The sequence below is a fragment of the Lissotriton vulgaris genome, chromosome 6 (assembly GCF_964263255.1).
Source record: "Lissotriton vulgaris chromosome 6, aLisVul1.2, whole genome shotgun sequence".
Lineage (NCBI taxonomy): Eukaryota > Metazoa > Chordata > Amphibia > Caudata > Salamandridae > Lissotriton > Lissotriton vulgaris.
The window spans coordinates 574,493,476-574,509,197 of NC_141694.1; the positions used below are offsets into that span (position 1 = coordinate 574,493,476).

General features: G+C 46.4%; 1 protein-coding gene across 1 annotated transcript in view; it reads right to left on the minus strand.

Annotated features, from left to right (window-relative positions):
* CEP162 (centrosomal protein 162) overlaps nucleotides 1-15,722 on the minus strand; it is a 635,242-nt gene that overhangs the window by 109,553 nt on the left and 509,967 nt on the right. The window contains exon 15 of the mRNA XM_086926571.1: nucleotides 10,816-10,957. Within this exon, the coding sequence (XP_086782697.1) occupies nucleotides 10,816-10,957 (142 nt within the window). The remainder of the gene's footprint in view (nucleotides 1-10,815; nucleotides 10,958-15,722) is intronic.

Sequence of the window (15,722 nt, forward strand, 5' to 3'; positions counted from 1 at the left end):
GGTGTAATGTCTGGAGGTGGGGGTGTAGAATCTGCCCTCCATCTGAGAGAGGAGGTCTGCCCTGAAAGGGAGACGGAGCGGCGGGTGAGAGGAGAGGTGGAGAAGATCCGTGTACCACACCCTTCTTGGCCAATCCGGGGCGATCAATATGACTTGGGCCCGGTCTTGGCGAATCTTCCTCAGAACCCGAGGAATCAAAGGTATGGGAGGAAATGCGTAAAGGAGTTGTGAGCTCCAACTCAACTGAAACGTGTCCCCCAAGGCTCCTTGCATCGGATAATGGAGACTGCAGAATGACGGGCAGTGAGCATTCTCGCGAGTGGCAAACAGGTCCACCTGAGGAGTTCCCCACGTCCAAAAGACGTGACGAACCACCTCTGGGTGTAGCCTCCACTCGTGATCGGCCGAGAACCGCCGACTGAGACTGTCTGCACGTACGTTCAGAACTCCGGCCAGATGATTTGCCATCAGACAAAACTGATGGTTCAGGACCAGAGTCGCAGAGCCTCTCTGCAGAGACACCACAACCCCACTCCTCCCTGTTTGTTGATATACCACATCGCGGTCGTATTGTCCGTCAGTACCTGAACTGACTGACAGCAAAGGGAAGGGAGAAAGGCCTTGAGCGCCAGATGAATTGCCCGCAATTCTAGTAGGTTGATGTGAAGCAACCTTTCCTCTGGAGACCAAAGACCCTTGACCTCCAGATCCCCCAGATGAGCACCCCACCCTAGAGTGGATGCATCTGTTATCACCGTGGCCACCGGAGGAGGTAGTTGAAAAGGCTTTCCTTGAGACAGATTGCCTTCCACGCCCCACCAAGACAGATCCGCCGCAGTCTCTCTGGAGATCCTGACTGACTCCCTGAGATCTCTGTTGTGCTGATATCACTGCCTGGGGAGGCACCACTGGAGTGCCCTCATGTGCCAGCTTGCATGGTTGACCAATAGAATGCAAGAAGCCATCAGACTGAGCAGGCGAAGAACCTTCAGGACTGGAACAACTGCTCCATTGAAGAATAAAGGAATCATTTCCTGTATGTTGCAAATCCTTTGAGGAGGAGGGAATGCACGACACACAGTTGTGTCCAGTACCGCACCAATGAACAGGTTGTGCTGGGAGGGCACCAGGTGAGATTTGGGTACATTTATTGAAAAACCCAACCTGTGTAACAACTGAGTTGTCTCCTGTAGATGACGGAGCACTGTCTCTGGAGATTCCGCTTTGATCAGCCAATCGTCCAGGTACAGGAACACTGGAATCCCCGACCTCTTGAGATGTGCAGCCACAACAGCCATCACCTTGGTGAAAACTCGAGGTGCAGTAGTAAGCCCAAACAGAAGGACCGCAAACTGGTAGTGTTGCAATCCCACCGTAAAACGGAGATACTTTCTGTGCGATTTAAGAATGGGGATGTGAAAATACGCAGCCTGCAAGTCGAGCGACACTATCCAGTCTTCTTCCATCAGCACTTGAAGAACCTGTGCAAGTGTGAGCATTTTGAACTTCTCCTGTTTGAGAAAGAGGTTCAAAATCCTGAGGTCCAGGATTGGACGTAACCTGCCATCCTTCTTGGGGATGAGTAAATACCAGGAGTAGCACCCCTGACGCCTTTCCTGCTCTGGAACCACCTCTATCGCACCTTTTCTGAACAGTGCCAGGACTTCTTCCTGCAGGAGAAGCAGGTGGTCCTCCGAACAATAACCTTGATAAGGAGGGTAATTGGGAGGGAACTCCTGAAAAGGAAGTGCATACCCATTTTCTACGAGATTGAGAACCCAAAGATCTGATGTAACCGATTCCATATCCCGTAGAAAATGAGTAAGCCGACCCCCCACTGGAACCACATGATCCGGAATGGCGGATCTAGGGCTGCTTTGCTGCTGCAGATGGGGGATGATTGTTAGAGGAGGAAGTAGAGGAGGAAGAGGAGGCTTGGCGCCCACGAGCACGACTCTTTTGTCTACCTCTGTATGACTTATACAATGGGTTCTGCTGCTGCTGCTGCTGGCCTTATTTAAAGGGACGAAAAGTGGATCTACCAAATCCCCTAAACTTCCTGGTGGTAGAGCCTCTAGCCTGCAGGCCAAAAGATCTTGCAGTCGCCCGGCTATCTTTGAACCTCTCCAACGCCACATCCGCTTTTTTACCAAAGAGGCCAGTTCCTTCAAATGGTAGGTCCATTAGAGTAGACTGCACATCTGCTGAAAACTCAGAAGACTTAAGCCATGCGGCTCTTCTCGTGGCAACAGTAGAGCCCTTTATCTTGGCCACAGAGTCCGTCGTGTCCATGCCACTCTGAATAACCTGGCGGGCCGCTGCCTGAGAATCAGAGACTACTTCATTGAAGTTCTTTCGATCTTCCTCTGGAAGCTTAGTTGACAACTGCTTCACAGAGTCCATCAATGCATGAATATATCTCCCTAGCAGGCAAGTAGCATTGGTTGATTTAAGAGCCATGCTACCCGAGGAGAAAATCTTCTTTGCAGACTTGTGCAATTATTTAGAGTCTTTGTCTGCTATCACCTGTGGAAAAGAACCTGCAGACCTGTTGGACCAAGCGGCCTGCACAACCAGACTTTCTGGTGAAGGATGTGAAGACAGAAACTCAGGGTCACCAGGTGCCACCCTATAACGTCTTGCCACCGACCTGGATACCGCAGGAGCAGTCAATGGTCTCTTCCATACCTCCATTATCGGCTTAGTTAGGGAGTGCAGGCTCTATAATAGAGGAGGGCAAATGCAAAACCTCCGTGAGGATGTTAGGCTTGAACTCAGCGGTAGGTAAAGTCAGATTAAGCAGCTCCGCAGCCTTCTTAATGACGACATGGTAGAGTGCCACGTCCTTAGATGGTGCATCAGAAACTGATGGCAAACCCCACTCAGGAGAGAGTTCCAGCCCACTAGCACTATGTAGGTTCTCAAAACAGTCCCCTTGATCCAGAAGCTCTCCTTCCTCTGTTTCAGGATCTTCGTACTCCTTTTCCTCCATGAGGTGTTGAGCTCTGCGCCTCGACCACTCCAGACGAATCTAAGTAGTCGGATTCGGTGACGACTCCGTCGGAGCCGGAGTCGAATGAGGAGCGGGGACAGCTGAAGGACGAGAATCTCGAACAGGCGTCGTACCTCGATCCAGTTCTCGATTTAAGAGCTCGGAGGCGAGCAGACCGGGTAAATGACCATGGACAGTGAATGAAGAAACGTTGACCGCACGATTTTGCTGTGTAACAGCACAGAGCAGATATAGAGGCAAAAGAAATACGCTAAAAAATGAAGCGTCACACAAGAAGACTACGGTACGCGAAAAGTACCAACAGTCAAAAGGAAGCAGAGGTGGAAAGACAATGTCCAGACCAGTAAGCTACAACAGCCCCTCGTCCAGGAGAAGCAGCGGTTCCCCGTAAGATAGAGGAGGAGATGGCGCTAGACACGACAGACGGAAACATGCAGGACCAACCGAATGTTCCAGGGGACCAAAAAGCTCCTAAAGAGAACACTTCCCTTGAGAGTAGTGACAGCAAGAACCCAAGCAGAAGTGTTGAAAACACTTGTGCGAAAGCAGCAGGGAATGTGTAAAAAAAAAAAACTCCTGAAGGGAAAGTGCCCAGAAAACGAGGGCAAAAGACAATGTGCAGTAGAGAGGTATAGGGTGAAGCCGCCACCTTTAATACCTTGACTGCTGCGCAAATTCTGCTGCGGTGGTTGACATTCCATTCTTGGGCGTGGTTCGGACGGCCCCGGCTGTCGTGCGCACACACCCACCGTGACCTATGACGGTCGGGGACCACCATGATCACAGAAGGGGTTAAAGGCAAACCCAGTAATGGCTGAAGCACGAAAAACTGTCACCCGAACCCTTAAAGAGGAGGGGAGACCCAGCACCACAGCAGTGGAAGAAACAACGCAAACACCCTATGACAGCAAGTATAACAGGGTGCATTTCCAGGTTACACCAACATATAGAATCGTGCCACACAGTGGTTGTACCCTGGAGCGAAACAAGGACAGGGCATCAGAGGTGAGCACAGCGCCTGAATTGAACAAAACAAGGGCCCTACGGTGAATGACTGGTAAATGAAGAGCAGCCATAAAGAGCAAAAGTACCAAGGCTAAGGCATCCACTGAATAGCCTATAAATACCCCACATAGGGTAAGTGTCAACCCATGCAAGGGGAGTCCTCTTGGGCAAAGTACACATTTAGAGGACTGAAAGGAAAGACAGAACCAGCCATCCGGCTGCACGTAAAGAATACTGAGATGGCGGAACCACCTGCTACACTATCTGGGTGCCACGCAGAGAACTGGGATATGTATGAAATCAAACCAACAAGGCAACATCGCCTATGCAGAATAAAAGAATACTCATAAGGCAAAAAGGGTGTGCCACAAGAGTCACAGTTGTCCTGACATGAGGCGGGAGAACACTGAATCCGCGTGGCTATCAAAAAGGTCCATGCCATATAGAGGCAGATCCCTAAGAGCATCTCGAACATTGTCCGGGAAACGACTGTCGCGCAGCCAAGCATGGCAGCGCAAAGCCACAGACCGAGCAAGAGCTCGTCTCACCGAGTCAGTGGCGTCGAGAGAAGAGTGGAGGGAAAGTTGCGCCATTCCCCTGCGATCATGCAGAAGGCAGATTAATTCTACCTGCTGGCCTTCTGGAATTTAAGGTAGAAGAGCCTCAACCAAGTCCCAAAGGGTAGAGGATGCACGTGCGAACACGCAAGCCATATTCCATGCGCAGATGCCAAAACTGGCAGAGGTGAAAAGCTGGCGACCACATGCGTCTAACCACCTAGACTCTCTGGTGGGAGGCAACAGAGGCAGGGCGGAGGAAGCCTAAGTTGAAGGCCGCCTGACCAACTAGGCCCTGAGCCCTAGGGTGAAGGGACAGACATAGCGGATCATTTGGGGCAGGACGGTGTCGACAAGCTATGGCCCGATCAACAGAGTCACCAGAGGAAGGCCTCGCTCATGTGCCCAGCATGATGTCAAACAAGGACGCCCCAGGGGGCAGCAAAGACTCCACTTCATCCAGCTCCATATGGAGAAGATCCAACAAAGGATCAGAAGGCAGAGAAACCACAGTGGGCTGAAAACAAAGAATAGCTGCCGCCCAGTGAATAGCCTGTGCGTAGGCAGAACTAGCCTCAGTTGCCATCCGGGGAGAGGACAATAAACCATCTGTAGGGGATGGCTGGAGACTAACCCGTCCACTAGACAGTAAAAGTGGAGGAGCAGGGGCTGATCCGGAGTCCACGCCACACAAGGTACCTGCACCATGGGCAGAAACGGCCGCAGATCAGGGGAGTCCAGAGGAGCGCCAGCGTGTGGCATAAGAGGAGGCATAAGTGCAGGCACCGGCGGCGACCGACGCTGCGTGGGAGGCGCATCGACGTCCGAGGAGTCGGGTGGAATATTAACCTCCTGAAAAGAGGAGACGTGGACGTCGCTACCGGCGTTGACCGACGTCGAGCCGGAGTTTTCTGGACGTCGACTATCTCCAAGTGGGACTCAGGGTGCCGTCCAACGTTGACCCCACTGCAACATGTGGGGAACAGGGTGTCGAGCTCAGCGCCTTCTTCGACGTCGGCGCAGGAAGCCGCTCAGGGTTATGCGGAGACTGAAGGGGTGGGCTATACAGCGACTGGGAGGACCCACTGGGCCGTGTCCCGCCGGCGTTGTATCAGCTCCGGAACCAGAGTCGATGCACACAGTCGGTGCTGAGGACGAATCCGCCGACGAAGACCCAACATGAGTGCCTTCCACCTCCATGGGACCCGAAGGCGCACCAGGGAGAGGGGGTGACCCAAAGTAAGAGAGGAGAGCTTCAGAATAAGCTTCCATCTGGCCTTGTGTTGCTCCGGCACCCGGAAAAGCAGGGTATGGAGGAGACGCCTCCCGGACGCCTGTTCCTGGCAGGGAGCAAGAAGAGCAGGTGTCAGTGTCACGGGTATGGGAGGAAGACCTCCTGGACTTACATTTGAGTGTTCCCGCCTCCGAACGACGCCTGCAGGAACGACCTCTGGAGTGAGCTCGATCCCGATAGGGAGAGCAGTGACGCGAAGGTGCAGGACCGTACAGCTGTGTGGCCAGCAATTACATATGACGTTCCCGTAAGGACTTTGGTTTCATCCGCTGAAAATCGTTGCACTTTTTGGAGTCGTGGTGCACCCCGAGGCACCACATACAGATGGCGTGTGTGTCCGTTACCGACATCTGACGTGCACAGGTCTCACATGCCTTAAAGCCCGAAGGCATCGCATACTGTTCCGGGACGCCGAAGGCGTCGAGAAGACCCAAAAAACAGGTCGAGGAACCGCTGGTTTTCCAGTATCCGCTTTGGGACGGGGAAAAGGAAAAAATGGACGTCAGCGTGCAGGGAGGGTCATATATGGCTCTGCTGACGTCACGTCCGTGGACAACGCCAGGATGAAGCTGTTTGGCGCCGCCCACGGCGCGCAGAGGTGCTGCTGCAGAAAGTTTTCTGGATCCAGTCTGACGCCTGGGGCTATTCTAAGGAATCTGCGGCTAGACGTCTCTATTAAATATTGCAAATAACAATGTTGTTTATTTTTGTTTTCGTTTTTAAAACATAAATAAAAGGCTTTGTCATTTACAATGGCAATAGCTTAAACTTGCGTAAATGCGAGACCTATTGCATTGTAAATGCTTTTTGATATCCTATCAGTACCAACTCTGCTACATTTAAAAAAAAAAAAAGCACACATCTTCAAAGAGCACCACTGCTGACCTGACAGTGCCCACATTTGACCTTCTCCCAATCATTGCATTCCCAGGGGGGCATGCCCTTGTTCACTGTTATGTTGCTCTTGAGCTAAGTTTGCGCTATATAACTACCAACACAAACACATATATTCAAGAAAGAGAAAAGAACAGTTCTATTTGTCCCTTTTGCAACACAAGCAATCAGTAGCAAAAAGCATTGTAAAATGTTCCTTTGTTTGATGATGTCTGCTTTGATTTTTAGCCCTATTATGAGATCATTGGACGGATGGCCATTGTAATATTGAATCATGCCCCTTAGTTGTGACTGTATTTGCCCGTATACTCATATAGCAACATTATTTTTGGGCCTTCGCCGTGTCTTCAGGAAACCCAATCTGGAGTGTGATGGCTGACGGAAAGTTTGTGGGGCGGGTGAGAAAGTATGTGTGAAGGTTATGGGTGTATGTGGGAAAGGTCTACTTGTGAAGAATCTGTGGCCTGTGCATATGAGTGCTGTGCTTTTTTATATGTGAGCAGTGTAGTGTAATGTAGAAAAGTAGTGTGTTGGTGTGTGTAAAGGTTGTGAGGGTTTTCCCTCTTATGAAACATGGGTCTGTATGTGTGTAAGAGGAATGTGGAGGGGTGTGTGTGTGTGTGTACGTGTAGGTGTGTGTGTGTGTGTGTGTGTAAAGTGTTGGACTATGTGTGTGAATGTTTATGAGGTACGAACAAGCAGTGAATGTTTAGGTATCTGCTTGTGATTTTGGCAGACAAAAAGAGGGGACAAACCGTAGAGATACAAAACAGAGAGGAGAATGCTGGAATTCAAGGAATTTAGAGAGAGTGGGTGGATGTTTGGAGAGGGAGGGACGCTGAAGGCTGTGTTGGTGAAATTGTTATGGCACAAACAGGGTAATCGCCTTTCCATGCTATGGTCGCGCCGTGGGGGTCGTAGTGTCCCGGGTGCTACCCATACTGCAAGCTTCCACCCGACCCTTGGCTGTGAGGTATCAGGGAAGGCGCTGCCCATCTCAAAGTCTTGTTGCACCAACCTGAGGAAAGTATGAAGGGGACACTATGAGAGGACAGGGGGAGAAATATAAACATGCACTCTACCAGGGGACGTCATACATCAACGCACTGACCCAGGAAATGTGCCTTGGAATTATGGGGGTAGAAAGGGGAGAGCACTGTCCTGCACTAAGTTCTTTTGGGCAGTCTGTACCTCCTGTATTTTGTTGAATGGATAGGCTGGGTAGTAAGCGCTATATAAATACAATTTTAACAGCATGACAACTATCAACATATGGAGCAGCGTGCTACCCTTTATGTGAAAGTGTCCCAACATTGAGTCAGCAGTACGAAGCGCTACATAAATGCATTTTCAATGCAATACCATTTCGCCTATTATCGCATCCCTTCTGTTTTACATTTGAGAAAACAAGGCCCGTGATTAAAATGACCACATTTACCACAGAATGCTTCTCATTGCCTAGTCTGGAGACACGGAAAGGAATTATCCGGAACTCGGCTGAAAAGAAATTGCACTGAGGTGGGGAGGGCGGCTTGCTGAAAAGTACAGTCACACCTACTGGCAATGGAAACATGCCATTTACAGTGGTGGGAGCCGCAAGTCCAGGGCGGCAGGCGCTATGTAATGAACACTGCTCTCATTAACAACGGAGCCGTGAAAGAGCCATACTTACTGCACAAGGCTCATGCACGTACGTCAAACTTTTGGTGCATGGGTGTAGCTACTGGCAATGGAAACATGCCATTTACACAAGTGGGAAGCCCAAAATCTAGGGTAGCAGGCACTATGTAATGAACACTGCTCACATTAACAACGCAGCTGCGAAAGAGCCATACTTACTGCACAAGCCAAATGCACGCACGTCAAACATTTGGCGCATGCGTATAATCATTATGTAAGTTAGCGAGCACATGTTAATGGGCGCTATTTTAAATATGCCGTGTAAGCGTAAGGAGACTGTAGTTAGGCAGTGCTGCTTCTGGAATAACCGGAAGTTACCTATCGGGTGAAGGCCCAATAACAAACCCGCTAACAAAAAAACAAAAAAAGTTAACTAATGGCAAGCGGCAAAAAATTACCAAACAATAGGCGGAGTTTCCCCTTGCATATAGATTACTAGATGTCTCAGAGAGACAGCGCATGCGCGCTGCCTAGGCGAGACCTAAAAAGGGGTACTCAGAATACATGCAAAATCACCAGAAAGTCATACTGCCGTGAATTATTTTTCATCAATGTTTAAAACTTTAACGCCTGCAACTTGTGATTTCTTCCTACGCAGGCAGAAGTTTATCAATTCTGTATTTTTTACTCTGTGGTTTATTTTTAAGCGGAGAAGTAGGTTGCTGAAGCATATATTATGCTCAGCACAACAGCTGTAAGGCATCCTATCTCAGATACAGCTTATGAATCATTGGTGGGATTATTGCGGTTTTGGAACAAGTTTACATTTATTCTAAAAGTTGTGATTGATGAAGCGCCTAGCAGACCCTAACCTTTTTTCTTTCTTCGTGTGAATGCAATAAGTCAGGCTTATATCTTTTCCTTAATAAGATTCCAACAAAAACATTCTTCTCACATGAAGGTGGTCAGAGGAGATAAGCCCAGGCATTGTTGCTTTGTTAGAATTTATAAGGCGCACATATAATGCTTTTGGGAAAATTCAGCAGCTTGTTTGTGGACTTCTCCGAGACATTTGGCGAAGGCTTCATAAGAGGGCAGCCTCTGCATATTATCGTTAGGTAGAAAAGTGCATTCTAGTACAAATAGTTGTTTTTTGCACATTGTTCCTAAATTTATGTCCTGTGGTATTGATTGCTTTTGTATCTGCTTTTCAAAATACGACTCAGCTGAATCCCATCAGCCTAAATTCAGCTCTGTTTGCTCTTATTGCGTGTTTTTATTTACTTTGTCGAATATTCACAAATGCTTTTTTGTTTGTAAAGGTTTTAAATAACCGTACAATAAAATTGACTATGACTACAAACAGATGTGCATGCCATCAGATAGTTTAGCCTTCTGGAAGGAAGGCCAGTCAAAAAAGATTGTGAAGATATAGATTTATTATTGCAAACCTTAAATTTGCTATCCACTTCATTAAAACCTACAGGTGGTACTAGGACTCTTCCCGCAGCACCCAGGTCTCTTTCTGGGACCCAACCTTCAGACCGGTGTACCTGATTCATGTTGGCTCAAATACACTTCAAGTAAAAGCAGTGGTTGTACTAGCTGATGTCTTAGGCTTTGGTGTCTTCTCTACTTAATACAGAGAGGTAGTTTGCACAAGCACTTGGGGCGCTATTATTGGTTGGTGTAAGCACTTTAGGGCTGATTCCAGTATTAGGTCAGGCCCCTTATGAACGATCCTGGAGTAGGCAAAGAGGGCACCTCAAAGCAGAACCCTTCGACATGTTGGGAAAGAACTTTAACATCGCCAGAGATGCAGCTATTGACTGTGAGACACCTTTCTTAGATTGGAAGATATGTGTGGCAATACCAGAACACCAAGTCTGTGGGCTTACGTGTAAACTGCTTGACTAACGTTTTCATTTAAATGATGAGTTCCCGAGGTGAGCCAATCCCAAAGAACCAACGACCCCAGGGCAATGGAATGCAGTCACTCCAAGAACGTGGGCAGAACAAAGCAACATGCACGTTAGGATACATTTTAATTGTCTCAGATTGCATATAACTAATGAAATAGGGGATTCTTGCAGGTAACACCATGAGGGACATATAGGCCGTCTAAAGGGCTTTCACTGTATTTTCCCATATAAAGATGGCGTGATGAAGCTCCAGCAGCGTTGTGTGAGATATCGAAACATTATTATGGCTCATTAAAAGTTTAAACTTCATACGCAGTTTGCCTAGAGAAGGTGTGTCATGTCCATGACTTAAGCATCTGTCTTAAAAAATGTATAAATAATGAAATCAATTAAAAATCAATATGTTGGCAATTAGTTACACATTCCTCTAACTTATAGATTGTGTGGTAGATGCAAGAAGACATCCCTCCACTACTGCATTTCTAACACAAACAACTGCACACTCTTTACCTCCTGTGAAGAGCTCTTGCTGCTTAGTTCTGCAACTCGGGAAGCAGAATGTTCGATAGCATTCTGACAGATAATTTTCTCTAATTCTCTCTGGTGTGATAATTTCAAGGCAGCTATTTGCTTCACAGCTTCTTCGTTCGCCCTGGGAGAGAATACAGAAATAGATTCATGATGCGATTGACAGGAACTGATTCTTTTCTGACTTTATTTCAGTTTTCGTTTCAGAAGAGAACAGAGTTTGCAAAGATTTCTGTAGCAGGTGATATAACTTACCAAGCAATCTTAGATCTGACAACATGTTCAAATCCCTGTAAAAAACGAAATTTAAAGGAGAGTTCTGGTTGATGGGATAAATTAGTGGCTACAGCAAAACCCGAAAAAGACGTGAAATTAGCAAGTTAAAACCTAACCCTTCGCTTCCGCCTCTGCCTTCCTCAGTCAACCTTACCTCGCACCAACACTATAACTTGTGAAAGGTGTATAGGTGATGTGAATAGCCTGAATAATTATGTGGATACATTTCTAGGTTTTTGTGATGAATTGTTTTAGTTGTGTGTTAGGTTATTAACGGTGTGGGAAGAGTGACATTAAGGACAGCAGTGTTTGGTTTCTTGTTTATTGTCATAAATGTGTATCCATACATTAATAGTACACATTGGTAGGAGCAGTTCCTCGTTGGCCAGATGGTCAGCAGGAGTGGGGCCACGTGGCTAATGTTGCTGTCACAGGGAGACCTGAAACTCAGATCTTGGTGCACTCACACACCTGTTAGGGTGTCATGCTTCATCATTGGGTGCTCCTCGTCTGGCTGGCACTGCAATACCTGACGGGTCGAGGGGCTCTTTATCGGAGATCTTTCGATCTGGTAACACTGTCAAGGTGAATCCATGAAGGAGGGATATATGAAAAAGTGATGAGTGTGAAGTGAAGGTTATTTAAAATAGCTTCTGTTATTCCTAGAACAAGTTTAATAGTGGAAGGGTAACAGGGCTAAGTAAAAACAGTGGTGCTATTGTGAGGTTACAATGTACCAAGATAGTGGTTAACGGGGTGAGGTCAACATGTTTTGTGCCTATAGAGCCCAGGGATCAGGCTACACTTCATCAGGACCAACAATAGTGACTAAACGCCCCTTAGACATTAAGACACATTCATTTTATGGGTGTAGAATGGGGTGTTCCTGGTTGTGCTATGTAAGTTTTTCGTCCACTTAAATTTGGATATGCATGTCTTTTCCTTAGGAATGGAATGTGGTATTTTAGTGAAAACATGTTTGATGTCCGAAACAGTGCCTTGGAATGCTGAAATTCAGACTAAGGATGATGGGAGCGGTAGCTAAAGTTTCCATTGGACAACATAAGCTGTTTCAGGAAATTCGTGTTTTTCATCAAGGATGGGGGTCTTAGTTAATTCTTGACCCACTTTTCCCCCAACCCAGTCCGAAATAAAGAAAGGGGTGGAGGAGTTTGCCTTCTCTGCCTTGGCTAAGAGTGATGGTGGAATTTTTTCTTTGCTCAGCATTTACAGCTTTTCCAACCAAGGCATTTAGAGCTGTGACTCCCTTCCCCCCAATGTATATTTATTTCCCTCATCATGGCCGAGGGCATGGCGGTCGTATTGAATTCCTCCCTTGCCATGCACAAGAGTAGAGGTTAAATATCCGCACCATGGCCAAATGCAGGAGATGTCTTTGTTCAACCCCCTCCCCCCCTAAGTAGTGTAGGATATTTGGAGCCCTTAAGCTTCTCCATTAGTATATTACCCCTATCATGCTCAAGGGTGGGAGTTGGTTTAAAAACTTAGTGGTAGTTTCTCTCGCTCCCCTCTCACCTAGCCCATGGGCATGGGGTATATTTATTCCACCCCACCTTCCCTAAAAAGGTTTTCCTTGACTGCCCCTTTCCCACTAGTCCAATGAAGAGGGGAGGTCATATTTTTCAAATGGAGAGGTGTTTAACTGCTGCCCCAGCATCCTCTTTGCACTTTTGGGCATGGTACTGGGGAATCTGTTATCTGCCTCGGCCTCTGGCAGCCAAATGCAGGGAGAGATCTGCATACGTGCCTGGCCCCAAGGTCCATAAACGTATCCATATTGCACTAACAGCTTCTCCCCCATGCTGGTTGGGAAGAGAGGTTGGAGATGGTGAGTTATCTAAAGTGCATGCATCTCAAATTAATATCCGACGATACATCACATGCCTTTACCACACAAGCACTACCACACAAGGCATTGCGCTGCAATAACACCCATGGAAGCACTGATATATATATATATATATATATATATATATATATATATATATATATATATATATATATTACGCTCCAAACATCCCAGGATCGTCGGTCCTTCAGGAAAGTAGCACACACAGGGGAGGTTCCACAAAGATTTTATTGCAAGAACCAACAGCAACGACGCGTTTCGCCTTGGGGCTTCGTCAAGTTGTGCAAAGAACTGAGGCGCCCGTCAGTTTAAAAAGACGTCATGCAACTTAAAGGAAAGCAAGGTAGGACTGTGCAATACATACATGGCTGCCATCATGAAACGGTCTACGATACACAGCGTCTACATGCAAGCAAGTTGAATAACATTTCAACATAGGTATATCCGCATGTAAATATGTAAAATACATAAATCAAGAAATGCAATTGAAAATAGCAATCTAACTCAAAATAAAGTAAACACAGTCGCACACATTGTATTGAGGCTAATCTAGCCCTGGATGGGCGTGCGTGTGGAACCAAACATGAAATTCATAATACTAGATAGTAATAATGCAAAGGTGGGGAACTATCGCGGTGGTATGCCGCCACATGTGAGTGCCCCATGCTTATATATTAAACTGCATATAGCCTAAATGAATACACAGATAAATATGGAACCACACCACAACTCTATCTCGCCCTGGATGGGCAAATGCATGTTGATTCTTCAAGTTAAGCATGAGTAACAAAAATTCATCCAAATGCCATCAGTACAAAAAAGTCAATTAAAATGAATATATAAATATGCAATATCACCAGAGTTCATACTGACTAATCATGGTTCCAATAAAACATGGAGGAATAAAGATGGGGGTTAAGGAAAGATACAGTTTAAGGATATCAACAGTTAAATGTAATACAGGTCATACAGAAAGTCAATGCCCAGCCAATCAGCCTAAATGAACTGACAGCTCCTCATGCATGTTAAGGCCATTAGGGTGCTTACTCTGTAAATCAATTATATATCTCGATTCTAGTCGTCTAAGCTTGAGTAGACGATCACCCCCTCTAATACTTGCTGGTACACTATCTATGCAAATATATGCCAACAGGTCCCTGTTGCTTTTATGCATTTTAGCGAAATGCCTCGCTACTGGGTAGGCATCATCCTTTTTGGCAATCGCACGCATATGCTCCAAAACTCTAAGCTTCACTGCGTTGGTAGTGCTGCCAATGTAGTTCAGGCCGCAAGGGCATGAGAGGCAGTAAATAGCATAGGGTGTGGAGCATGTCAGAAATTTCATAATTCTTTTAGGATTGGCAACGCCTGGTATCTTATAAGTAAGCGTCCGCTTACTATATTTGCAGGCCTTGCAGCGACCGCAAGGATAAAAACCATTTAGTACAGGCAAATTAGGGGTCTTTTCAGGGGCAGAGTAGTGACTGGAGACTAAGTGATCCCTTAATGATCTAGCCTTTCTAAAGGTTACAACGGGGTTCGGAGGTAAGTCTGCCTTGATAGTGTTATCAGACAATAAAATGTTCCAATTCTTTTTAAGTATTTTCTTAATTTGACTGGCATTGTGAGAGAAAGTAGTGATGAGGCGAAAGCTGCCACTGTTCGATTTAACGATCTTTTTAGATTTAAGTAGCTCAATTCTTCTCATCTTCATAGCTCTCTCATAGGCCTTAGATAGTACACTGTCACTATAGCCCCTTATTCTGAACCTTTGCATGCTGGCATGAGCCGCTTTCTGAAAGTCCCCGTCATTGGAGTTATTCCTTCTTATTCTTAATAACTCCCCATAAGGGATGCTATCAACTAATTGACGGGGGTGACTACTGGTAGCAAAGAGCGTGGAGTTGCCCGCCGTCTCTTTCCTAAACAATTTCGTCTGCATTTTACCAAAACTGTCAATGTAGACAGTCAGGTCAAGATAATTAACCGAAGTCTGGCTGATTTGACCGGAAAATTTTAAATTGATCTCATTGTCATTCAGAGCTTCTACAAAATTGTTGGCTGTTTCTATAGGGCATTCTAAAATGATGAAAAGATCGTCTATGTAACGATACCACCCTATTATCCGGCTGTCCCATTCTTGATATTTGTCACTCCAGGCTGCCTGCTCCTCCCACCAACCCACGAAAAGATTCGCAAAGCTGGGGGCAGAGCAGGCACCCATCGCGACTCCGGACATCTGTTTGTACAGTTGCTTGCCAAATAAAAATACAATACACAGCGTCTACATGCAAGCAAGTTGAATAACATTTCAACATAGGTATATCCGCATGTAAATATGTAAAATACATAAATCAAGAAATGCAATTGAAAATAGCAATCTAACTCAAAATAAAGTAAACACAGTCGCACACATTGTATTGAGGCTAATCTAGCCCTGGATTTATTCAGGCTGAACATCATGAATTCCATCAACATTTTGTTGTGCTCATAAAATCTTAAAGGACGTTTTTCCAAGAAACTGGCCATAGCTTTTAGTCCATCGCCATGTGCTATACACGTGTATAGACTGGTGATGTCAAGCACCAGCATACAATATGTGTCTTTCCACACCACTTCGTCAATGCAGTTCAGAAAGTGTTTAGTGTCTCTTAAATAAGATTTCAGGGACATCACCAAAGGAGACAAAAACGAGTCCACATAAATAGAAAGATTTTCTGTCAAACTCCCATTGGAAGCTACA